This window comes from Callorhinus ursinus, unplaced genomic scaffold, assembly GCF_003265705.2.
Source record: "Callorhinus ursinus isolate GAN/ISIS: 27379988/994484 unplaced genomic scaffold, GSC_fseal_2.0 scaffold45, whole genome shotgun sequence".
In the NCBI taxonomy this organism is placed as follows: domain Eukaryota; kingdom Metazoa; phylum Chordata; class Mammalia; order Carnivora; family Otariidae; genus Callorhinus; species Callorhinus ursinus.
Window position 1 is genome coordinate 9835624 of NW_027397107.1, and position 27451 is coordinate 9863074.

Genomic DNA, 27451 nt, shown 5'->3' on the forward strand with positions numbered 1-27451 from the left:
ACGGCTCACCTCACGATTCCAGTACCCTGTGCTTCAGTGTGGGGAAGGAGGACAGTGCGTCCACCTGAGAAGGGCCTTCAAGAATGAAAGAGCACCTGTATAGACTGCAAGGGTACACTTGAGGCAGAGTACCAATGATCAAGTACAACAGCACATTTAAATGGAAATGAGTCTTGCGTGGCTGGCCACTGGACTGTCAGCCAGAACAGCAAAGCTAATGGGACCACACAAGCAACCTCAGGACACAGACTGTGAAGTCCACGTACACCACACCCTAAGTTTAAAAACTAAAGCGCTAATTTGATTTACTTTTTGCAAGAATCTGTAACATAAGCTAGAGCAGCGGTTTTCAAAGCATGGTCTACAAAACCTTGAGGCTCCCAGAGGCATTTTCAGGGCATCCGTGGGGTCACACCTATTTTCAAGGCACTACTAATAGGTCATTGCCCTTCTCGCTGTTGATATTTGTGCTGATGGGCCTTAAGAATCAAGAATCAAGGCAGTGTTACCACCAAACTGAACCAGTGGTCATCACAGTCTTACTGCCATACACTCACCATTTTAGAAAAAAGAAAAATATTTTCACATAGAATGTCTTTGATGAAGCTGTAAACATTAATTTCATTACACTTCAATCTTTAGGTACATATCTCTTTAATCTTCTGTGTGACAAACGGAAAGTATTCAGAAAATGCTCTGCACACAAGGTAGGATGGTTATCTTGAGGAAATTCACTTGTGCAACTGTTTTAAGTTGTGGGCTAAGCTAGCCACTTTTTTCATGGAACAACATTTTTACTTAAAAGACTGGCCAACGAATGATGCTTATTCAGAACTTGGGTATTTTCTTGGAAATGAACAAAGTGAACCTGTCTTTCCAGAGGAACAACTGGCAATATTTATCGCTAATGATAAAATTCAAACTTTCAAGTGAAAATGAGAGTTATGGAAAACTTATATTCGCCACTGTGAAACTGCCAAATTTACTGATACTTAAAGCCATTTCTGATGAGACTGGTGGTAATATGTGATTTTCTGACACCGAAAATGAAAAAAAACATTCAACATTTGGAAGAGCTGCATATTAATGAATCAGTACTTTCCAAATGACTGAACCATTAGGTTAGAAAATCATGCACGGCTAAAAGACCCATGAAAGTGCAAGGCAGACCAGTGGATGTTAATGTATCAGAGGACAAAAAGTTCAACGATATGACTTCAGATTCCACATTGCAAATAATTCTTAAGAGCCTATCATCTGTCAATTCTGACCTGGTATCAAATAAAAATACCAAATTATCTGAGAAGACGATTACAATATTCCTCCCTTTTACAAGCACATACCTGTGTGACACTGGATTTTCTGAGAATTTACTTCAACCAAAACACTATACTGTAACAAGTGAAATGCATAAGAGCTATGAGAATCCAAGTGTTCTCTACTGAGTGAAGTTAGATTAAAACCAATTAGATTAAAATGCCACTCTTCTAATTTTGTTTTGGAACTTATTTTCCAAAAGAACATGGTCCTTTATTAATAAGCAGTGATCTGTTACTGTTATATAAATGAATTGATACTTTTTAAATGTCTCGGTTTTAATTTCTAATGTGGTAAATATTTGTAGGTATAACTCATACAAACAAAAGTTCTCTGGAGTTCCTGATAATGTTTAAAAGCATAACGGGATCTTGAGACCAAAATGTTGAAGAACTGCTGAGATATTTATAAGGTAGAAAGAGATCAGTGGTAAGGAAACCAGCAAATCCAGTTGAGAAAGGATGAGAACATGAACCCTCTAAATCAGAGTTTGAAGCAACAGGTTAATTAAATTTGACAGAAAAAAAATGGGGACCGGCATTGGCAATGTGGGATGAAAGCTTTCTAGCTTAACAGACTGCCTGAAAGCCAATGCCTCTAGTTACAGATGAAGTTAGGCCCAAACGATTTCATAATATTTTGAATGAAGCTGATGAATTAAAAGTAACTACAGCAGGAATGAAAAGCAAAGACTGTTTTCTGACAGGTGCATAAAATTCTTTAGGAAAAGACTGTTTCCATGATCTACGTGCGAAAGGACTTAGCGGGGAGGTGCTTCCTAGGTGACCATATGGCTGAATAGGTCTCATTCCATTTTTGAGAGACCGGGGCAAATGACCAACAGGTAAACTGATGCGAGTAACTCTTTAGCGCAAGTTCCTGTACGACTAGCAGGATTAGTGTCCACTGAGGTACATTTTTTCACGCAACAGTCAGCAATGCCATCATTAATTGTGAGACATCAAGAGGAAGACAAACTGTGTCCAGTGTTTGCCAGCCAACTGCACTGGCATTTCAGAAATATACTGCAGCAACGATTTCCAATCAAAGCTCCAGCACTGAAGGCTTTATGTCCATGTGCCATTCCAGAAAGATTCACCTGTCACAGGTTCCGTGGAGAGGAAATGTTCTGATCGCATTAGGAGAGGGTCTTCATTCCTGGGGCAGGTAATATGAGGAACAACAGGCCACAACTCTAGGGAATGGAAGTTAAAAACGTGGTAGAAGACTTCATACAATTTTCTCTCTCTGCCAAAGCTGAGCTGTCTCTCAGTTCAGCTACTCCCTTTGGTCATCAGAGTATATATGCTTTTTGATGGGAGGCAGGCAGAGATGTACTCCTTTGGAAAGGATACCTTGTTAAAATGTAAAATCAATGGCATGCAGTCGTCAAATGTTTTAATTACTATTTGTTTATTAGAAAGAACTTCCTAAAGGAACATTTGTTTTGTGGAAATGAATGCTGATCAAGTCCTATTACCTTAGCGATGGCCCAGCAATGCCTCCACTTAGGCAGAACAGCTGCTGACATTTCCTGTGAGGAACTATGCCCAAAACTAAGAGCTTTGCCTTTAAAAATATTTGACAAGTCCCACTTTTTACTTCTTTATGGATTTGTACAATTATCTCCCTCCGTTAGACTAAATTAGTTGGTTATGTGATAAAATCCTTTCCAGAGGAAGAAGTCTGCATCCTTTCTTCTTCTTTTATCAAAACCTCTCATTTTATATCCCACCTTTCCCACTCTATGCGGGTGATAAATTACAAGAACATACACCAGCAACTGCTATAGAACCAGGCAGCTTGGGTGTTCCCACAGCTGTTGCCTAGTTTCAAGCCTTTAGAGCTTGGTCAGTTGCAGATGCTCTCAGGAGATTTTTATGTTCAGTCACCCTTCTGTTTTCCCTTCCGCACTCCCCCAAGGGCAAGCTCGCCTTCATCTTCCCTTTCCTTTTTGCTACCTCCCTCCTTCCTGCTCCAAGCTCTCACTGACTAGTCTTGAAGAGGAAGGATCAGGGCAACTTTTCACATCAGTCAATTTAAAGGCACCTTCATGTTTATGCACCAACAAAATGGCTTGTATTAGAGAACCCACAGAGTGTCTAAGCCTTTTCAAAAACAAGACTGATTCAGAGATCATATTCATTTTATTATTTTTTTTAAAGACAGAGTGTGGGTAGGGGGAGGGGCAGAGGAAGAGGGAGAGGAAGAGAGAACCTCAGGCAGGCTCCACACCCAGTGTAGAGCCCGATGAGGGGCTCAATTCCCATGACCCTGAGATCACAACCTGAGATGAAATCAAGAGTCAGACGCTCAACTGACAGAGCCACCCAGGCGCCCCTAGAGATCATATTCTTAAAAGGCCATGCATTATTTTGTTGTTTTTGTTTGTTTAGCCCATCCTCCTTCCCAGAGAGCCATGCCAAGAAACAGACACATGGCAGTAGAGTTCTTCATCAGGAATACAAAACAAGGATAAGTAAACTTGGCATCAGTAAGCCCTGATAAGCTTGCTAACCCCTTCCTTCTCCAGGAACAGCTAAAACCACAGCAGCTCCGAGTATGAGACTAAAACCAAAGTGAATAGGGAGAGATACATTTTAATTATGACACTACTTGGCAGATGTCAATCATCTGCATTCACCATTGTCCAGCATCTCTCAAGAACCTCCACTGGCTTCACAGAAGCCTGCGGGACCATTGGGGGTGGGTTGGGCTGTGCCAATGACAAGCTCTTTCCCAAAGCCTACAGGACACACCCTTTGACTTAAAAAGCAAACCTAAGAGCACTGTCCACATTCTATTCTATGCCAGTCTTGAAATCATCTCTTCTCACATCTTGCAGGTATTCCTTTTAATGGATTCAGACTGCAATAGCAACTGCATTAAAGTTTCATGTCAAGAAAACCAGGATTTAAGTCCTTTTCCTGACTCGAGAAGGAAAGAACAGTCTCAGACAAGGAGAAAAACAACCCACGGACTTTGATGTGAAGCAGACACAGCACCAGGTTTCAGCACTAATGAGGGAGGGGGGCCAGAGCTCTGTTTTTCTCCTTTAGATCATCCCATTAGGGAAACCTAATGACTCCTAGGAAGGAACAGAGCCTATTGTGTTGTGTATGGTGGAGATAGGGACAGGAACTGCTCCATGGCAAACAATCATGACACATGCATCACTTTCTGGAACTGGAATGAAAAGACTGACTCCCTATTTTAAGGCTAGCAATGCTGTCAACGGGGGAAAATCCCTTGAGTGAAACATTTCAGCAGTATTCCACTTAATGCCACCAAAAGTGAACAGTAGGAGGGACACTGGTGCAGACAGGCATAAACAATGGATAATTCCTTCTCCCAGTTCCCATGACCCAGGTGTCAACTCCTGCTTCATTACTTCATCTCTCCCAACAGAACTTCTTGTGGGATGGGATATCTCTTACTCATTTTGCCCACCATGGCATCCCGAGTTTCTCTCTTACAACGTTCAGTACACAAAACAGCGTAAGTCTGCAAATTAAAGCCTCGATTTAGTTTTGGAAATGCGAAATAGTAACTCCTGCAGCAAAGGACTACGTTCTAACAGCATAATTGATTGTTGGAATCTTTGTTATAAATGTTTAAAGTAAGGAACTCATGCATTGTGTGTGTGTGTGTGTGTGTGTGTGTGTGTGTGTGTGTTCTCTCCATGCTTCCCTGCTGACAAGCCTGTCTGTGGCTTCCCACAGAGTGAGTGTGTGTGTGTGTGTGTGTGTGTGTGTGTGTGTGTGTGTTTTCTCTCCATGCTTCCCTGCTGACAAGCCTGTCTGTGGCTTCCCACAGTCCCTGGCCTCATAGGGGTGGAATGAGAGGAAAAACTCCTGAGCCTCTTAGAATGAGTGTCCCGCTGCCCACAAAGTGGAGATTACACACTACATGGACTTCAGTGCTTCTTGTCACTCATCGGCCTCCAGATTGGTCCAGACCCTGGTCCAATCTCACAAGACCTATAGCTGACCCACTAGCCCAGCATGGCAAGGAGAGACCCGATGCCAACCTACTCTCTGTCCCCAGGCCCCTCTGCATAAAAAGAGCTTAGCTTATAGATGATTCAGTGGGGAAAATGAGTATGATAGAATTTTTGGTTGGTGGCAAAATAATGAGGAAGGACGGCAAAGAAATAAATTGATGATGTCAGAAATGAAACCGACCACAAGCACATGTTCCATAAGTTATTATTTCCACAGAAACAGAGAGAAGAAGGGCATTGGATAGGGGATCCTACAATTCAGCTTTTTCCAGGGCTACAGGGATGTGGCCCCAGTGAAGGACACGGCAAGCACCACGTTTCTCCTTTTTCATGTCATCCATTTCCTATGAGATTGCCAGAAAACATCATCCAACCTACTGGACTCCTGAGTGACTCATGTGGGCTCGTTTGGAACTAAAGGCCCCCTGCCTTGGTAGGCAAAAGTTCTCATTATGTTACAGGGAAGCTAACCCAGAACGAGCATACGGAATTTATAAAGATGCCACACTCTGGAAAGGAGAAGGCGACAAGGAGGTAGGATGCTCAAATCTATCCAGATTGCCCTACCTCGTGACCTGCATGTGGCCCAGCCACAAGCACCCTGGAATCTATGGGAGATGGCCATGTGCTGAAGGACGTGCTCCAGAGTACCCCCCACCCCACCGCCCTGGGCAGCAGATGCACACAGCGTGTCAGCCATAACACAGGATTTGAGGCACAGATTCAGCTGTGCCCTTCTATGATGTCTCTCAGTTTAAGGGCGGGGAGAACAGGACTTAATGAGATAGCACAAGGTCACTGAGCCATCAAGGTGCTGCTATGTAAGGGGCGCCCACAGCGAGTAAGCACAGGCCTGAGAATCAGCAGAAACACTGGGAGAGGTTCGCAGGGTGCCTCAGCTTCCACTGTGACACTGAGGAGCTGACTGCAGTGACGGGAGCTGATCTCTGAGGCAGAGGTGGGCAAGACGGAGAGGCTGGACCACCACACAAGACTGACCCCAGGGTTCAGGATCCTAGGCCTGGCTCTGGCACTAACCAGCTGGGCAAACAACGGCAGACCCTTTGAGTGCTCGGGGCTCAAATTCCTTCCTTGCAAATTAAAGGGTTCAGACTGCATGATAAAGACTACAGTTCCTCCCTACACTAAGATTCTATAATGAGAACAATGATTTCTGGAAGATTCTGGATTCCTGTAGTTAGATAATCTGGAATATAAACAGAAAAGACCTTCAATTGGCTCCATTGCATATCTTATGATCCCCTAGCACTGTATTTTTACAAACAAACCAAGGGGGTGGTGGGACATCTCCAAACCAAGTACATTTTTCTAGTGATCTTTAGCCTTCTTCAAAAAAATTCCAAGCAATAGAGTAATTCATAGTTTTCTACTAATTATCTCCCTTTCCATTTTTTTTTCCTGCCTCAAGGAAGGGGTTGAGCAAAAATTTCCCAGATCCTATGCAGCTTGTAAGGTAGCTCATGTTCTATGCTGCAAAAGAATCACACACACACACGTATGGGTATGTATCTCAAATAAATGAAAGGTCAAAGTCAAATTTATACATCCAAATCTTTTCCACAGTGTCCACTTTGGGAAGCTCTACATTTATTCCAATTATTCCTACTATTTGTTCAAATACTTTCAGAAGTCATCTTCTGCAACTACCTTCAAGAGAAATCCAAGAACCACACAAGAAAAACCTGCTTCATTACTATACCTCAGTTCACCCCCAAACTCCAACACCAGAAGGAGTAGGCTTTCAAAATTCTTAAATATAGGTCAATCCTGATGACTCAGGACAGAATGCCAACTATAGATAATGAAGATCAACATAATAAATATTCTAGCTTACTCGGACTTCTGAGTGAGGCTTAAATTCGGGGTATTTTAAATATGCTCATCTGAATGTCATGGAAGGTATTTTTACCATTAACTGACTTTTTCTGGAAGACTACATATGGGGCACTGAGGTAATACTTAAGACCATGTCACATTAATTCTCTAGGTTCACAAGCAGTGACACGGGTTTGGGGAGGCGGGGTCCTTGGAAGGGAAGCAAAACGCCCATATCACTGCATGAAATGAAAGAGGCCAAGGTGGGGGAAACATGGATTGACGCTGGTTGAATGGAAATATTTACACAAAGGTACCACTCTTTAATTCCCATGTGGTTCACATACTACCAAACACTTCTGTTCTTCATACTCAGTAAATGTTACTTTTCTCAGTTTCCTAATGGGATTTTTCAACCTGGATTACTGCCAGGTCACAGTTACCTTGCAAATTGGGGCATTTCTGGCAATTCTTAAGCAATTCTATGATCTTCGAGGGGCCAAGTACAGAGTGAAAGCAAACAGAATTGGCTGTTTGAGGCTGGAAAGCACATCAAAGGCTCCCTCAATCTATCCCTATTCTTTCCACTGAATATTTACACCATATGTGTTACAACATGGTTATTACTAAGGAAACCCTACTACATTTCACACGAGCACTTCTCAAGAAGTCATTTCTCCGGGCGCCTGGGTGGCTCAGTTGGTTAAGCGTCCGACTCTTAGCTCAGCTCAGGTCTTGATCTCAAAGTTCTGAGTTCAAGCCCCACGGTGGGCTCTACACTGGGCATGGAGCCCACTTGGAAAAAAAAAAAAAAGTCTTTTCTCTGTGAACCTCCAAAGCATGTTAATGGTTCCTATGGCATGTCTCTCACACTGCATCCACATATTGTGATGTCTGCGCATGCGTGCTTTATTTAAATAAATCAGAAGCAGGGATAATATTTAACTTCTAAAAAAAACCCTAGCTACTCAATGCAATATCTTGAAAGGGGAAGGCATTCATTTAATGCTTACTAAATGAACAAAATCAAGGCCACAAGCTAGATTCCAAAACTGAGCAGCCTGAAGAGATGAGAAATATCTGAAATCTGTACCCCTGAAATCTTTCTGGATAAAGTCAACAAGTCCAAACACGGGGCACACGTTTACCCTGATGGTGGCCAACCAGAGGCAAGACATCACCAGGCATGTTCTTAACATAATCAAAACCTAGTATGAGAAATCTGTGACATCCCCAGTCATGTGTATCCCTGAGAAGGACTTGAGCCTTTCTTCACAAATCAAATGATCAAATGACATTTTTCTTTCAGTCTTTCTATGACAAAAGTTTCCTCTTTTAAGAGACAAAAACAAGTGGCTGCAAAGTCATGTGTATGTCAGTAAGCTGAACACAGAACTTAGGATCAAAAGCAATAGGTTTTTTTTTCTTTCCTTTCTTTCTTCCTTTAAGTAGGCTCCACGCCCAGTGTGAAGCTCAATGTTGGGCTTGAACTCACCACCCTGAGATCAAGACCTGAGCTGAGATAAAACTGAGCCACCCAGGCGCCCCGATACAGTATTTTTCTAAGAGAGCATCTGATGGTGGCCCTTCCAAGTCTACTAGTAGAAAGAGTAGGTATGGCCAAGCCTGTGTTTCCGATAGCATGCACGTATCTTCACTCACAAAAAAACAATCAATCTGCTTTTAAAATGAAACCTGGAAAACCATGTGAAGTAAACCCTGTAAAAATAGCACACCATTCTTTAGAAACTTTCCTCCCTCCAGGGTGTGCACAGGAACCTGGAGAGAAGAATGTATCATCTATCTCACTGAAAGATAACTATTTGTGAGCAACTCTATGTTTATCTCTACTTGAACACTACTACCCTTTATCTAATTTACTGGCTTGATAACCGTCTCTTCCCACTGGAATAAGAGTCTCTGAATGCAGACTGACCTGTTTTCACTGTAGCAAACCTAAGGCCTAGCAGAGTTCAGTGAGCATGTGCTCAAACAAATACTGAATAAGTTAGTGCACCCCCTTCACATAAACAGCATGTGGCATGATAATTGACCACTATGGCCTGACAGAATTGGTAATTTCTTCCAAGACCATCTTAACCATCAGCTACCTAAAATCATCCATCCACAGTCTTAAGCGTGGGTCTGATAATTCTTAGGTTAAAATGGGGTTAGAATTACACCTACCGCTAATAAAATGCCTATTACATGCTAGCCACTCCACTAACTCTAGTTCGTACAAACAATTCTTGAAGAGGACATCATTAACCCAAATTTACAGATGAGGGAACTGAGTCTCTAAACAAATGGATCAAAGCGGCAGATCAAGTGGCAGAACTGGGATTAAAACTTTGGTTTATTTGGCTCCACAAACTTTCCATTATGCTTGGCTACTATCCTTGACTGTCAAAATAATGAGATAAGAATGAACAAAAGTGAAATGAGGAGTGTAAGAAATGGGCCAACAGAGTGATAAGAATCAGATTTGGTTCTTTTGTCCCAACAGAAGATTAAAAAAAAAAAAAAAAAGACACATGCCCTTTCAAAATGCACATATGACCTATGATCAAGCCGTTCTCTGTGTGTGGGGGGTGGGGGGGAGTAGATTATTAATACAATTTAAGACTACAGAGCAAAATATCTTGGGAACTGTTCAAGGAGCAAGTGATTAGCTAGGAATCTGGCCATTAAATAGTGTGATTTTAAAAAGTCTCTCATGTAATCTGACGCACAGAGTTGTCAAATCACTGTGTTGTACACCTGAAACTAATGTAACATAGTGTGTCAATTATACTTTAATGAAAAAAAAGTCCTTCATGATTGTCCTTCTGGTCCAACACATAAGATATACCCCCCAACATTTGACCAACTGGTCCACAATTAGAGCTGGAAGAAACTTCAGAGAGTCCCTAACCATTTTAACAAAGGAGAAAATAGGCCAGAGAAATTAAGTAACTTGTTCAAGGTCACTTAAAAACCTTGAGTCAGATCATTAAATTACACCTTTCCATATATTATCTACAGATACTTTCACACTAAGGTTATACTTTTTTAACTTCTGACTTTACAGCCTGAACCTATAGTTCTTTGAGGCACTTCTTTTTTGCAACTTCCAGAATTTCCCGGAAATACTCCATGTCAGAGGAGATGCAGAGAAAGAGTATCTCCAAAAAATCTGTATGAGAAAGCTGAGGACTGAGTTTTCCTGTGGTTGAAGCTAGCTCTAGCACCAGACCCAAAAGGGGTAACTGGGGAGGCCTGGCTCTCTTAAATGCCAAATACATGCAGAGAAGAGTTGGTGGCTCTCGTAAAGAGGCCAATTTGCCTCTCCCTAGGTGACAAGCCACAAAACTATATATGTAAATATGACAGCAGAGACATCATTAAAAGGACCTTTCTTGAAACTGAAAACTTAAGAGGGTAGGGTGTGTACGCCACTTTGTGTATCAGTGTTAAGGCTTGTCCGGTTAGTTACCAAACAGCCTGAGAGCTGCCATATTTTCCTACGGCACCTGAGCAAGAAGGCTGTGACCAGCCACATAAAGCAAAAGCTTTTAGCCAGACTCCTGGACCAGAGATGGAAATGCAAGCTCGCCCCCTTGAGACAAGAGAAAGAAAACACTGCGTTCCATTAAAAATAACAGAAATACACACAGAATTCAAGATTTTAACTGGAAATAGTTCAACACTGCCCTTTCCACAACCCTGAAATATTCACATTTTTGTAAAAATAATTAGGAATGGAAATTCAGTTAATGTGATGTTTTGCTGTGTAGTTATTAAAAAAGGGAGAATGGTTCTGATTTACATTGCTTTCTTGACTGGGGACTGTGTGTTAAATGAAGAGTCGACTTTCCCAGTAACCTAATAAACATATGGGATTTTATAGTTGTGCTTGAGCATATTTGGGCTTGAGTGTTTGGCTGCTAGGACCATAGGCATCCTGATAAGATATATGGGCCTGCTGAATTAACTGTTCCAAATGGCTAATAAGCTTATGCAAAGAGCATTTGGAAAAGGAATTATTATAGAGATACCTCAATGAACAGACACCCCAGGGAAGCAAGTTCCTTCCCAATGCACCTGGCCACATACTGAAGGGTAAAGAATCCCATAAGACATGGAGTGTGCTGGTCTGCAGCCCTCAGGTAGGGGAGAAGTCAGAATTCTTTCCTGATCACCATGGAGCTATTCTCAAAAAGAATGGTCCCAGAAGGCTTTCTATTCTGCACCTAAGTATCCAATGTCATCTCTATACCTACTCATAGCATTCTTTAGGAAATAAAAGGCAGGTCTGGAAAATCTCAGTAATTTCTTCAGCAAAAGCCAACTCTTTGGACAAACAGTATCTTGGTGATATTTAGCTACAGCTAACAGACTGTGATAAGAACATGAGACTTATTTTAAAGTGAATCACTTATGTCCTAAAATGGCCAAAGGAATTTTTCCAACCATCACTGAAAAACACAGTACTATAATGTAATGGTTTTAGAGTCTTAGTATGTGTAAGCATCATTCTGGGGTAGAATGCAAAAACCCATCCAGGTGAATTGGATTCCTGAAAAGTATAACCTCCCAGTTTGACTTTTCTGGAAACCACAGTATAGGAGAAACATTACTAAAATAGAAGTTAGGTCCTAATCTAGCTTAAAGATTAATTAGTTGTGAAATAAGTCAAGTCACTTAACCATCCTAAAACCATCTTCTCCTATAAAGTAAAAACGTTGAGACTGCAGAGTCTTTAAGGTCCATTCAAATTCTAAAGGTCCCAGAGGTACAACAAGCTCCATGTCTCCCAACTCAAATTAATGTCTGATGTTATTCCTGAAGCTTTTATAACAATAATAGAGAAACAGAAACTGTGTCTTGACTTAGGAACCATCATATGCCACTGGCCACTTAAATAAGTGGAGATGCAAAGCTGTACCTTCTGTATGCCAGGCCCTGTTCTAAGTGATTGACATATATTAACTCACGGGGGTGGGGGGGGGAGGCAACGAAAGGTAATCTGAGAACCTTGAAACCCATAATTTAAGAGTGGATAATGATGAATATTAAATTGTGACTAGTACTAAAGCGTCGGCAATACTTAATAACAAACCACAACCATAAGATGCTGATGAAATGACTAATGAGAATAGGCCATGGTATGTGTAAGTGAATGACTTGGACTCCTAAACTGTGAACAATTTTCAACCCAGTGAAGTATCTCCTTGGACCACCTATCGTCTACCAAGAAACCTGCAACATTTAACACATACCTATACTTCCTCAGAGAATAAATGCAAGCATTCATCTTGATACTAATTCCTTTATGAACCACGATTTTAAGCATTACTGACCTCTCACGTAAGGGTCTGTGTACAGCACGATGCTCAAACAGGTGAAGGAATGCAAAATTCCTTAAATACTTGGTAGTGCTACACTCAGCAGAGGGCTGTGTGCACTTTGACACTTCGGTGCTTAGAGAAGGTGACGGAACAGGGAGAGTCCTCTAAGAACTCTGAGTGGATTCTTCATTTACATTTACTAGGAAATTGCCATAAATGCACCACCGTTCCAGGTTTTCAAGACAGTAACATAAGATACAAACTTCTGTTTTAAAACTGCAAGAGGATGATTCCATGAAGCAGTAATTCAGTGAAGCAACAGCTGGCCTGTTCCCAAGGTCAACACACAGCCTGGGCATGTGTCAGAAAGATAGGATTAAATAATATTAAACTAATGCCACTCCACCCTCCACTACAACCTCAAGCTCACCCTTTCAGGGTGAAAAGTAACCCTTTTCAGACTACAAACACACAGTCCAGGGTGGTAAGGCCAGAAGGCAGACAGAGTCAAGGAAGCCACACTCTGGAGAGACTAAGTCAAAAAGCTAATTCAGGAGAGACCCAGAAGCAAACTCTCTGCCTTCCAACGTGCAGTCTAACACCGAGCGTTTCCACCACAAAACAAACAGAACAATGTGGAAAAGAAAACAAGTGTACTTGCTTTCTCCTTCTTTTCATCCATTGGTGCACAAGCGTTCTCTAGGCCAGGGGCCCACGCATGGTTTTGTGTAGCCCATGAAAAATCCCAAGAGTAGGTTTTACATTTTTAAATGAGTGACAAAAAAAATTGTTCAAAAAGGAGTATTTCATGACCCGCACTTTATGTGAAGTTCAAATTTTAGGGTCTATCGATGAAGTTTTATTGGAACCCAGTCACACTTTTGTTTACATGTAGCCTGTGGCTACTTTCACACTAAAACAGCACAGCTGACGAGTCGTGACACAGCCTGTCCCACAAAGCCTTAAAATATTTACTCTCTGTCCTTTACCAAAAGTTTGTGGACTTCTTGAAAACCTACACAGTGAACACAGTATATGAAGAGATCAACAGGAAAGAGAAACGAGAAAGTGAGACACGGGAAACATCCAAGTGTGTGCTCACGATTTATCCTTTCACTCCACAGCAAACAGGGCAAGTGCTGCAGAGCAACAGGGAGGGGAAGGGAGTGGTCAGACATCACATCGGGACCAACAACGCTGTGAGCACACGTCCCGGCACTTGCTAGACCTGAGGACACAGGGACACAGGTCTTCTCCAACTCTGCGAAGTGGAGGCAGACACAACGCTGAAGGCACCAGTATTTCCCAACAACCGACAGGTCACAGATGCCCAGGGCCACTCCTCAGAAGCCCTGCTCACAGAGCCTGCGGCCATCAGCAGGGAAGCCCCTGCCATGTCGGTAGAAATCCAGCTCCTCGCTCTCATTCTGGCTGGGTCTGACCTCGGGCTGGTCATGGCACTCTCTGAGGGTCTAATCCTTTCACCCGGAAAATGAGACATGCTGACCAATCAGAGGGGCATTCTCTCTCTCAACTCCTCTAAAACCAGAGGAAAAATGAGACGAGGAAAGAGAGAGAGAGAGGAAAAAAATGGTATACCATTTTGTTTTCTTCTTTATAATAGACACGATAAAACTGGGATAGAGGTAACCCTCATGGGAAAGGAAAGGGTCTATGGCCAAGCAGCAGGCTGTCTTCAGCGACAGTAATTAGTACTAGGTTAGGATGGAAGACTAAGAAACAGGCATTTGAATTCAAGGATGTGAGTTTGTTCCTTCCCTTTTTTAGGGGCTTCTGGAAACAAAGACACACATGTACCCATGCAGGGTGTGTTCCCTTTTCTTTCCCCAGGGACAAGAGCAACATTTGTCTGAATGCTGCTCGCTCTACAAGTAGCCGCCCAGGCATTAGTCATGAACATTATCTGTAATGAGGAGTGGGTTACAGCAGTCCGCACCTCCCTACCACTGGACTCCAATAAAATAAGCTTGTTTATCACAATTCATACACTTGAAACAGTTTGGAAGGGTACAGTTCTGTTCACCTACTGGGGCAAGTTTAAGAAAAAAGTACCATGTAGCCCTCTGAAGAGCAAAAACAGGGCCCTGTCAAGTCTAGACAAAGAGGAGTGATTTTCTGAGGGGAAATATGATTTAGTCTTATAACTTGATTTTCAGCTTCCAAAGAGTTTTTTTACCTATTTTTTTTTTAATTAACCAGCAAGGACTCTAAAGCTTAGAGCACTGTTTCTCTCAACAAGTTTGTTTCATTGTTTTAAGTTAATACCTTTAAACAAAAAGAATCGTAAGAACCTGAGGAAAAAACATTTTTGAAAACTTACTCAATATTAAATATAGAATTACCAGTGACCCAGCAAATCCACTACTGGGTATATGAAAACATATATCCACACAAACTTGTACGTAAAGGTTCCTAGCAGTATTATTCATAACAGCCCAAGAGCAGAAACACGGAGATCAATTATCCATACAATGGAGTATTACTTGGCAATGAAAAGAAACAAACTATTAACCAACGTTACAACATGGTTCAACCTTGAGACAGTAAACTAAGTCAGAGAAACCACTTGTGAAAGACCACATAGTTCTATATAATCCCATGTGATGTTCCAGAATGGGCAGATGCTGGAGACAGAAGGGAGATGAGGGACACCCAGGAGCCAGACAGTGGGGAGGGATGGGCTGCTAATGCATATGAGGTTTCTTTCTGGGGTGACGATAACGTTCTGACATCAGTGGTGACAGGTTCTCTGAAATCTACTGAAAACGACTAAACCGTGCACTTAAATGGGTGGATTTTACAGTGTGTGAATCATAACTCAATAAAGCTGTTATAAAAAAAAACTAGTGAACTTTGTCACTAAAAATGACATACTGCACATTTTAGACAGCTAGTAGTGAACTCTAAGTTAAAATCTCATTTTTTGCTATCAGTTTCTAACAGTCAGGTTTAAGAAGGGTTACTAGATCCCTTTTTGTGGTAACTCTCCTTTTGTGACACATTAAACATGATGACAAACTCAAGTCCAGTGCTCACAGGGCAAATCTTTTTCATTACAATCTCCAAGGGACCCATGCAGAAGGGCCCGTTCCAAAACTATGCTGGGTGGTGCATGCTGTGTATGAAAGCTGAACGCAGCAACATAGCCACATCTACACGCGATGGGACAAGAGAAAAGGGGGGAAATATTATTGTTAAAAAGAAAAAGTTCCCCTAACAAACAAACAAACAAAGGCCATAAATCAGACACAAGAGACCAGGCTAAATACATTTTGTGCCCCTACAGACTTAATGCCACTTACCGCCCGGGTCGCCAGGCCTTGCTTCACGTCAGGTGTGGCGGCTGGGTCTCCTACGGCCACCTCTGCAGAAGCCGAGCTCGCCCTGGTATTACTCAGAAAATCCACTTCGTCTGCAGCTTTCAAGTCTGGCATTTCTGAAGAGAACAAGGCGGTTACAAAGTGCGTCTGAAAAATCAGTTCCTGTGTCTTAGTATTTACACAACACATCAGGCTTCACGTGTTTTGTTTGCTTTTGCTTTTGTGTTAAATGGAAAAGTGTTCATTTGGAGCTGGTGTCATTTCGGGCCCCGTGCTGAGCTATTCCTTTATCACCAGGTCCGCATGGTTTTTCCGTAGCCTCTGTATGGACTTGTAGCTAAGCAGACATGCACTTCAATGTCTACTGAACTTCCATTTTCACTACTGACTTCTGACAAACCCGTGAGTGTGGTGCTGACTGCATATAGGAAAGTAAATTCACAAGCTTTAAGGAAACAGATTAACAGCTGAAGCTAACTAGTCCATCTTGATCATCATCAAAGAAGCCAGAGATGTTTATATTTGCATAGGACAAAGGGGAAAGATCTGTCGAGAATGAGATAAAACCTTTAAGAAGGGTCTTTCTTTAAAAACATACTGCACACTCTCATCTAACCATCACTGCAACGGACAAGACTGGAGTATTCTAGTAAATAATATATTTTTTATATTTTAATTTTTATTTCTTCCCCAACCAAAACAATCACAAACAAGGAATTTTTTTTTTTTTAAGATTTTTACTTTTAAGTAATCTCTACACTCAACATGGGGCTCGAACTTACAACCCTGAGATCAAAAGTCATACATACACCCCACGGCCTGAGCTAGCCAGGCACCCCAAGGAATTCCTTAAGAAAATGTTTTTATATGTTTTCTTTAGAATTATACTCACTAGACCGAACAGTAGTGGTTTTTGTTACCTGACCACCATATGGTCAAGCAAATACAGGAAGGAAGTGATAACTTGATGTCTGAGGCAAATTTAAGCTTTGACTTTTTTTTTTTTTTAAAGGGGGCTGATGATTGAACGTTTAAAATTCACCTTGATAATACAAACGAAAATAGAACTATCACCTCAATTTCATGTGGAAACTTTTCCGTGGCCAGTTTTAATCTTGTCATGCCACCACTCTAGCAGAAAAAAATGTTCCACACACCAAAGGACAGAAAAGTTTCTTTCGCCAAAGAACAGAGTTTATTCTAACAGCACACTGTGACATGCCCAAAGGTCTAACTTCAGGTTTAGGAAAGTTACATTCCTACAGATGAGCATTCATAAATTCCCTTATTTATACTTATACAATCTTAATAGCAATTTAAAAGTGGGCAAACAAGTTTCCTTGCCCAAAGAACCAAATCTATGTTACATTTCATAAAATGTAAATAAATTAAAAAAAAAATCGAAGCAATCACCTTAGAAGTGCTCACTGATCAAAACATTTCTAAATAAGAGTAATTTTTCTGGGTTGTTGATTACTTCTATTTTATTTATTTGGGGATGTGATTTTTGCCACAACCTTATTACCCTATACCCAGCAAGTGAAAAGATGTATCTTGGCAAGCAGCAACCAATCACGACTGTGAGCAGTGATTACTGAGATCACGAGGGGCACCGACAACCTCTGCGGGCCTGGCCTGGCTCAGTCATGGACGACTAACTTCCCAAACCACTGTGATGGATGCCCAGGATGAGTGAAGGGCCGCATCCCTTCCTTCTGATTTGTAGTTTCTCATGTTGATTTCTATTTGGCCGCATCTACAAACAGAAGCCAGTGCCATGTGGCTCCTTCCAAGTGAGAGGTTACACCGAAGTCTCTTCACTCATTAAACAGTATGGTTAAATCCATGAATGGAAGGTAAACTTCCCAAAAATCACCCTTTGGCTGAGATCACACTCAGGTGCTTTTTCTCTAGTGCAATGTGACCCGCGACTTTCCCCGATTCTGCCTTTTTTTTTTTTTTTTTCCGTGAAGAAAGCACCTATTTCTTGGTCACTGGCTACTTCTCTCTGTAATGTAAGACCATGAGCACTGAACACACATGACTCCTCTTGGTAGCAGAACAAGTAACTCGCCCACACACATCAACCAACCCTAAACCCAGAGATACAGCTGAAACTTCATACAACTCATTTTCCTTCCTAAAACCTTAAAATTCATTTCTTAGCATCTATACCCTATCTACATACTACTAAAACTCAAAGTCTGAAATTCTCCCTCGTTTTTACCTTTTCTCTCCGGGTATCAGAGACCCAAACTTCACATAAATTGCACTTGCTTGGGTTAAATTCAGACTACTGAGCCAGAAAGACAAATAATTCCAGCCCATGTGGCCAGAGACACAGCACCCAAATGAAAAGAACATAGCCAGGCATCAGCTTACAGCCACTCCCATTCTTCTGAAATGTCAACCTGCCAGGGCCCCCAAAATAGACTTGTTGTTGTATCTTATTTTAAAAATTTGAGACCTTTTCATTTAAATCCTGAGATAGCAGCCAACAAATTTCTAGCACTAAACAATCCAAAACACGAATAAAACTAAAAACCTCAAGTCACCAAAAACACTATAGTACCTAAGGCTTCTTAAATTCCTCAACTGGAAAAAAAGATCATAAATGGTTAAAAACCCTTTATCGAGGGCTGGGGTAGGGGAGGACCACTGTGTTTAGGTTGCTCTTTTTCCTAAGCAACTTCTTTTCTGGTTCTTTTTGTTCATTTCTCTACATGCCCCACCCCCACACTTTTAACACACACTACACTTAAGGAGATTTTCAAACATTGGAAGAGCAGCAAAAACAAATCACCAATAAAAACAATCAAGCTACTTCTTACCCACACAGCCTGGGGGTGAGCATGGAGACAGGCCCTCTGTCTGCACCTGGTGACAGGTGGTGGCATCAGAGTACGAATCGAACTGACCTGCAATGATTCAGGAGTCAATACCACCTCGGACTCCAGCTTCGGCTTGAGCCTCAACCCCCAGGAGGAAGTTTTATTCACATGGTGTATTTCCCCTGAGCCAGAGCGGTTTCTCTTCTCTCTCTCTGCACATGGTTACCCACAGATGGAACAGGCCGCTGTGTGAGCAATCTGCTCGGCGCAGCTGCTTCACGGAGATAAGCAGACACAACGTGTGCCCTGTCACGGCAGCTGAGCAGACTTGGGCGGACACCCTGCATCCCGTCCCCGGCACTGCGCACGGTCCCGAATTCCCAGACTGCTGCCCAAAAGCAACAGGCAATGGAACTGGAAGTCGGCTCCGAGGGCAGGAAAAGGAGGGCGTTCTCTCTGCTCCCCTCCCCCTGTCCCAGCCCCCGCCCTCCCCAATGACCTAATACCACCATTTTGGATGTAGGGTCATTCGTGTAGAACGACACTTAGAGCTGTTTCGTGAAACCACCCTGACTCTCAATTTGCTCAGAATACGGATTAGGATGACAGGGAAAGAAAAGTGTTCCAGGCTTATAAGCAAAACATACTTTTTCAGCACTGCTTTTCCCAGTTCTAGAAAAAAGGACCAAGCCATGTGAATAAAAACATCTGCTAAATTCCTTTATCATTGTAGAGCACCTGCGACAGAGACCATTTTCTCGGTTAGCAAAACTGCCACTGCTCTGGGGTGGCAGACGGAGGAGCATTTACAGGCTTTAATCAATCAAGCCCGGAGTCTACAATACAGGAAGCAAAATCTGTCCAACCCTGAGGGGATGTGCCTCTCCTGACGGGGGTGACTATTAACTTGGCAACTTACCCAGTGAATGAAAAGACGCCTCTAAACCACAAAGACGCCTCCTTTTTATACCAGCATATCTCCGAGGCTCTTAAAGGAGTTTGCCCCTCAAACTGTTACTTCTGTATTCTGCTTTGCTTACCTGCTGCTGGCTCAGATCCTTCAGTGGGCAGAACCATCTTCTCTGGCTCCTCCCTTTCAGCCAAACCCCCTGCAAGTTTGCCAGGGGCTTCTTCACAGATACTGCCCATGTGTGGGGTCCACCCAGGCGGAAAAGTGCTCCCTTTCCCTGCAGAAGCGCTCTCTGGCTGCCCAGTCACCGGGCCAGACTCTGAAGGCTTGGACAGTGACATGTGACTGATCCCCGGACCAGTGATCAGTGCTCCCGAGGACTTGACTTGGTCTAGGACGGCCTCCACTATGCGACTTGCAGCCTCCTCGATGGAGTCTGCTCTCTCAGGCAGAGACACAGCACAAGGTAGAGGGGGAGCGCCCCTTGCCCTGTCTGGGGCCTGGTCACCACTGCTTGAGAGTCCGGTCTCAGTGGGGAGCTCTTTGCCAAGAGGCTGCTGTGGGACGTGATGTGCGTCAGCATCCACCTGTTGCTCCCTGGAGTCGGCCACGCCACAGCTGTGGGCTGCTTCCTGCCAACCGAGAGGTACCATCTCTGGAGCTGCAGTGCCCTGTAGGTCAGTCACACCCTTGTCTGCTAAAGTTCCTGGTAAACCCAGGATCATAATCTTCTCCTGGCTCAAGACTTTTGAAATCAGGAGGTCTTGGGCGTTGTGTGATACAGCCTTTGTTCTGGCCCCGACAGTATCTTGTAAAGCACTAACCACGGCAACATCCAACCCCACATTTCCGCTCACCTCGCCAGCAGTGTCTTTACCTTGGGTTTCAGGGTTTTGCACTCCAACATCCAGAGCAGAAGATCGATTGCCAGGAAGAGCCTCTGACCCATCTGGTAACAGGCCTGGCAATGGAGTCGAGCTGCTCTGCTCTGCACTGAAGGCTTCCTGGCGTGGGTCTGCAGCCAGACTTGCTCCCAGTGGTACAAGGCTCTGTGCAGCCCCACCTTCAGTCAGCAGAGAGACTGGTGGGGCCACTTCCTTGTTATGCTTAGTTTCTGCGTTCAGACAGGCTGAGGGTGTGCCCAGTGAATTATGGCGCTCAAGTGCTCTGTCCTCAGCACAGGCGGCTGAGCTAGGCTCTCCAAAGAATCGCAGTGCCTCCTGTCCAGGAGGTGGTGTTCTCTGCTCTTCGTGAAACGTTCCTGAGGAACAAGTCACTGCTTTATCCCTGCCATCTTGTCCCTGAGCTTCAGAGACTTCTGGAACCACCAGATTTTTCCCTTGTTCAGTCAGAATGGAATCAGAGGCCACAGTGGCCTTACCCGCACGTAGCGGAAAAGAGTCAGCGCCGCCCCCCTCGATATCCAGGGCTTCAGGGGCTGCTGAGAGGCAGGGACCCCCATGTTCCCCACCAAGTCCCATGGGACTGGTATTCCCCATGCTGGGCTGAAGACGGAGAGCAGTGGAGGGCGCAGGTAGGCCCGTGGCACCGTCTTCTAATGGCTGCTTATCAGGATCGCTCGAATCTCTGCCTGGGCCATCTCTACTATCTGTAGCTGTATGTAGTTCGGGAGTTGCTGTTCCCTTTTCTTTCTGGGAGGGGACAAGAGAAAGTGCGTCATCTTTGGTTACTGATTCACTGCCTGGACTGCTTGCCAGAGAAGTCTCATCTGATGTCACTGCCTGGTCCGGCACCGGTTCTTTCTCGGCTTTGGGGACAACTGCCTGTGGAGGCACCTCAAGCATATTTGTTAAAGCTGTTCCTAGGTTCAAATCTTTACCGTGGCCCTTTGTATCCGAAACTTCAAGAGGACAAAATTCCACCTGTTCCTGGGTGTCTAATCTTAGGGGGCCAGCGGTGGCTGTGTGAGCCTGTGGACCTTCACAGCAGAAGGCCGGGGGGGGATGCTGCGTGGGGGATAGTCCTGGGCCAGTGCTCTCAGGCCGGGTACCTAGGCCATCACAGTGTCCCGCAGCAAGCACGCCACCAGAAGTCCCTGTGCTCTGCCCACGGGCAGGGGTGGCACCCAGAGTGTCCCCTCCAGCTGTAGAACAGCTCTGAATGGGAGATGAATCAGGTTCTGATTTCTGGTTTGGCGCATCTTTTCGTGGCCCGGGAAAGGTCAGAGCAGAGGGTGACACTGCCTCACTTGTGCCTGCCAAGGGAGCAGAAGGATCAAGCCCATCTGAAGCCGTGTCTTCTGCAGCAGTTGGAACTACCAGGGAGCTCTGATCCACAGGAGGCCCAGCACCCTCTTCACAACTTCCTGAAGTTTCTGTTTCTGCAGTTTTCACAGGGCAGGCTTCTCCCTTGCTAGACTCAAGTAAAGACTCAGCAGGTTTGTTACCATCCGGGCAGCCAGGGGCAGAGACGCAGTTTGGAACAAAGGCTTTATCTGCAGGCTGTCTTGTGACTTTTACGTCAGAGACTCCAGCTGTGCTGATATTAGAGTTCTCAAACTTTTCCTCTGTACGTTCCCTTACCTCAAGCACGTCCTTCTGGATGGTGGTGTCTGAGCTCAGGAGACCACGTTCTGTCTCCCCTGCAGTCACTGGGACGCTGACTGCCAGGTCACCTCCAGAGAAATGCGGAGTGGGAGCGGTGCCCAGTTGCATGCCCACGTCTCCCTGCAGAACACTGTCTCCAGGTTTTGGAGACTCCTGCTCTGGGGCCAATGCAGAAGATTTTGTTCCAGTTTCTCCATTTCTGATTCCACAGGATGGAAAGTCTCCTGTGCCCTCCCCTCCACAAGCAGGCGTGCTCCCCAGGCAGCTGCTGGGCTCAGACACCGTTCCACAGTCTGCAGCCAATGATGGCTCCGCCTCTTCCCCGGCTCTCCCCACACCTTTGGTTCCCTTCTCATAGGAACAGTCTGTATTCTCTTCCTCAGCCACACCTGACAAATAGGAGGAACTTTCCATCTCCCCCACAGTGCTCCCGTGGCCGCACAGAGGGTGCTCAGGGTCTTCGGGAAGAGACGAGTGTGGCTGGCCGTCCCCAGGATCTGACGTGCAGCCAAGAAACTGGCCATCTGGGTCTTGGGCACTGGGCAGACTTGAAGGATCCTGTGCCGCCACCATTAAGGGCACAGGATTTTCCATCTGCTTAAGGTTTGTTTTCTAGGAGGAAATGAAAGATAGTTGTAAAAGCTGCCCATGGGAAAAGATGTCACTGACACCCAGAAGCAAAACTCCTGCCGGAGAGAATTCGCTGCCATTCCAAGCCCTCCTAAGATCAGATGAAAAACTGATCTCAAGAAATACAAATACCGGGGCGCCTGGGTGGCTCAGTCGTTAAGCGTCGGCCTTCGGCTCAGGTCATGATCCCAGGATCCTGGGATCGAGTCCCACATTGGGCTCCCTGCTTGGCAGGAAGCCTGCTTCTCCCTCTCCTACTCCCCCTGCTTGTGTTCCCGCTCTCGCTGTGTCTCTATCAAATAAATAAAATCTTAAAAAAAAATACAAATACAAATACATTTTCTCTTGTTCCTGAAAGCACTTTCCTCTCTTGTAGCTACATATCCACTGGAATGATAAAATAGTCAAGAATATACAACATGGCTATCTCCTAAATTATGAACTTATTTTAGAAAGGTGACCCTCAAAAACTTTATTTGACAAAACCACAGTGACTATCTTCAGCTGAGAAAGATATTTTTATAGGGTCTTGAGAGGAGCAGAGGGGCTTCCATTCCACCTCATGTATATGAGTAAAAGGAAGTCCTAACCAGTGTGGTAAAGTCTCATCAATTGCAAGGTGCAGGCCGATGTGCCTGCACCTGAAATTCTTACTGAGGAGTCACACAGTGTCCTTTAACCACCCCCAGACAGGCTCCATTCAAGTCTAGCATACCACTTTTCGTGACAGGTTCATAATTTCAAGAACAGTGGCATGGCAGATAGTCTTTTGTTTTTGATAAAAGTGGTTCCTCTGTTGTCTAGTACTGAATATGAAATAAGATCCAATTCCCAATAATTCTTAGATAGCACTGTGGCTTGAGGATACTATAGGTCATGTCAAAACTGCTTTTTGCAACTTTACAGTATTTTAAAAAACAAACAGATATTACCAACTATATGGGAGCGGTTAAAAAAAATCATGGTTGGTCAACCTGATGGCAAGGCCGTGCTGTTAACTATGAAGACCATGGTAAAAGCTGAAATACAGATTTATGACACAATGCTGAAAAAAATGGATAAAACCTAGGGTTAATCTAAGGTCATAAGTATGAAAAATTTACATGTACATGTAGACAAGGCTGAGGAAAAATGGGAAAAAAAACAAATACAGCTCATCTTTACGGTGGGTTTGCCTTTCTTTCAAGATTTCAGAAATTCCTACAATACTACAATTTGTTCAACAAATAAAAATGATTTTTAAAGCATCTGTTTGCTCTTCCCCATTCTCTGACCTACTGTGATAAGCTCGTACATATCTACTGTGCACTGCCCTCGTTCACCTTCTCCCTCAGAATACTTCTAGTTCTCCAGCATCAGACTAGTCCTGTCTACCTACCAGGTCTACTGTAAAAGTTTACACGTACGAGTATACAATGTGTTGTGCTCAACTAAAGTCTTTCTACTAAGAGAGTACAAGAGAAACTTTCGCTAAAAGCTTCTGTGCTATGTGTGCTCTGTAGAGTGTTCAAATTTAGCTTGCTCCCATTCCTGTGAGAGTCTCCTTTAGTCTCCTCAAGATCATGAAAGCAGGTCATTCCATTTAATAAAGAAGAGAGATTCGGGGAAACAAGTGTTGTTTTAGAAGCTCCTAACACACGCATCCTGTCAGAGTTTTAACTTCTCACAGTTTCCTGTCAAATATTCCCATATCGTGCAGTAACTCCAGCACCTGCAAGGGGGTATTTTCAACTGACTAGTAAGAAGAGCTCCAAGGGAAAAATCGGGCCTCTTGGCAAGCCGTTCAGAGGAAAAGAAAAGGACACCTGTCCTGGCACAAACACAACCGAGAAAGGGAAAGGTGGGCTCACCACACACCCCTGCGGTAAAGTGTCTTGGCCTGATGGCCTCAAATATAATGCCTGCTCCCTGCTCGTAACTGGTACTCTTATGACTTTCCTTCTGGTACTGAGCTGACCCTAGATGACCTTAAATGAAATTATTGTCAAGCTCTTTCCAAATCAAATCAGCTCTGAAATAAACTGGGTGGAAAAATTATCTAAACTTAGCCTTTCAGACGTTATGGCCAAGAGACATGTACCCATATGACATTTATATTCTCCATAATAAATGCTACCAAGGAGTCTGTAATGTTTTTACATCTGGCAACAACTTTATCTTGAAGGCTTGAGTAGATTATAAAATCTTTAATTTTTTTAGTGATCTTTTTACCATACAACTATCAATTTAAATATAGTAATATTATCATCACTCATTGAAATAGTTGTGAAAAGGCTTTATTTTTAAGTAAATGTGGTCCTTGTTCTTTAGCAACAATCTCAGAAACTGTTTTGCTCATTTAGCTTTATAAAGCTAAACTGACAAATTTATAAACAGACGAATTTCCTTTTATGCCAAGAAAATTGAGTTCTAGTTGTTGCATATTTCTGTATCTGCAGGGTGTGTATATGTATCTTCCATTATTTCAAAAACCTGGCAAAAAAAAAAGAAAAATTCCCAGTCCCCTGTTGCTGTTCTGTGTCTGTAACATCTAATGCTGCTAGAACTGCTTTCGGTACCACAGTCTTTGAGGAAAGCATTTCTATGTTCTAATTATAGGAAGGTTCACTGGGAGAAAGAGCAAGGGCACAAAAGCCTGAAAATGGACATTTTCTTCCTTACCATTAGCTGCTGCTGGATGTTCATAAGTTTAAAAATATGTCCAGTGCAACTGTCTCCAGGAAATGGGGCTTCATGATGTGATTCGGATTCAGAGGTTAATGTATAGACGTCCAACTCTCGATGATGTCTCACAGAACAGTCTCCATATGGGATTTCATAGGATAAACTGCTCCAGGAGTCTGGTTCCCCAGCATTCTCCCTGTAAGCAAGCAGTCTCTGGTTAGTCTACATATGCTCTGCTCCCTCACCCCTGGCAGGGCTCTTTCCTCTCAGTCTTACCCCACTGCTCTGGAGGCTCTGCAGCAGAAATCTGGTTTGTAGAGTTCCCCAATGATCCAGGCATATAAGTAACTGTTCCATCTACCTCATAAGAGGTCACAAATGGATTAAATGAAAACAGCAGGATTCCTCCCAGAGAATGTTCTTTTGATCAAGATAAAGAGAGGCCTGGCAGCTTAAAATAGTTAATATTATGCTAACATCCAACTAATGAGGAAATGTAAGGAGGATGGTCTTAGCCTGGTTTTCAACAGAAGCAAGGCTTATATTAAGCAATTCTCTTAAATTGGGTTGTACCACATGCTAACTGCAGTCGATTATATTGGGAAGAAGGAATCACTATAACCCATGCAAGGGCACTCCAACTTTCATTAGCAACTCTCAAGGTCAACTATGCAAAGACTACGATCCCATACCATATCATACTTGTCAATACAATTATGAAGAAGCACTTGGTTCTAAGAACTTCAAGTTAAAATTTTTCTTTTTATTTTAAAAAAATGAATGACCTTGCTCAGCTAATATCATCATAAACATACCTCATCTACAAATACAGCCGACAAAGGCACAGGTATGTAAAGAAACATTTCTGGGATAGGCCCCAAAACATGAAATCTCTTTATGAACCAGTAGATTGGTAAAGTATCCCAGAGATTCTGGAAGAAGGAGGAAGGTGATCTTTGAGATCATCATGCTTTAAAATGGAAGTAAAACAGAATCAAGCATGAAGAAGTAACAGACATGCTACACACTGACAAAAAGGACAAGGAAACCCTCTCTGCAGTGTTTTATTTACTAAATCATACCTGTCTGTCAGGAACAACTCACCAGATAGTAACTGGAATTTGAAACTAACTATATGCTATATTATGAAGCCTAGAACTGAGTAATCGTGCGCTGGCTGAAGGTAATGATGAAGGCTGTTCTGAAAGGAAACTACTGTAAGGTCTATTCTCGAGAGCGACACCCCAGCAGCTGCTGAAAATGAACCTAGCACACACTATGCTCAATCTTCTACAGACCTGCCGAGCTGCTTTGCTCGGAGTAAAGTGGCCTCAAGTAGAAGAGTACAGCTGACTCTTGAGCAGCACGGGTCCGTTTACACACACATTTTTTTTTCTCCTGCTCATAAATACAGTAGAGTTCTATAAACGTATTTTCTCTTATGACTTTAAGATTTTATTTATTTGACAGAGAGACAGAGTGAGAGAGAACACAAGCAGGGGGAGTGGGAGAGGGAGAAGCAGGCCTCCTGCTGAGCAGGGAGCCCGATGTGGGGCTTGATCCCTGGACCCTGGGACCATGACCTGAGCTGAAGGCAGACGGCTAACGACTGAGCCACCCAGGTGCCCCACTTCTCATGACTTTCTTAACTAACATCTCTTCTCTGGCTTACTGGATTGTAAGAATACAGTATATAATACACGTAACACAAAATTCGTGTTAATTGGCTGTTTATGTTATTGGTAAGGCTTTCAATCAACAGCAGTCTATTAAGTTTTTGGGGAGTCAAAAGTTATATTCGGATATTTGCCAGCACAGGAGGTTGGCACCCCTAACCCTCCCATTGTTCAAGGGCCATTTCTACTTGTAAGATAGTCACTTAAAAGTTCAACTGAGGGCGCCTGGGTGGCTCAGTTGGTTAAACGAATGCCTTCAGCTCAGGTCATGATCCTGGAGTCCCAGGATCGAGTCCCACATCGGCAGAGAGTCTGCTTCTCCCTCTGACCCTCCCCCCTCTCATGT

The 27451-nt window shown here is 43.5% G+C and overlaps 1 protein-coding gene across 14 annotated transcripts in view; it reads right to left on the reverse strand.

The window, feature by feature from the left end:
* The window catches only part of AKAP13 (A-kinase anchoring protein 13), a 317159-nt gene that overhangs the window by 124006 nt on the left and 165702 nt on the right, over positions 1–27451 (reverse strand). For 9 of the 14 annotated variants that reach the window (XM_025893070.2, XM_025893069.2, XM_073882272.1 and 6 more), the window contains 4 exons: positions 25427–25625; positions 19699–22747; positions 18659–18745; positions 15810–15943 (listed from right to left, as the gene is read on the reverse strand). In XM_025893070.2, coding sequence (XP_025748855.1) covers positions 15810–15943; positions 18659–18745; positions 19699–22747; positions 25427–25625 — 3469 coding nt within the window. The remainder of the gene's footprint in view (positions 1–15809; positions 15944–18658; positions 18746–19698; positions 22748–25426; positions 25626–27451) is intronic. The other 5 variants (XM_073882276.1, XM_073882277.1, XM_073882274.1 and 2 more) reach the window with 3 other exon arrangements.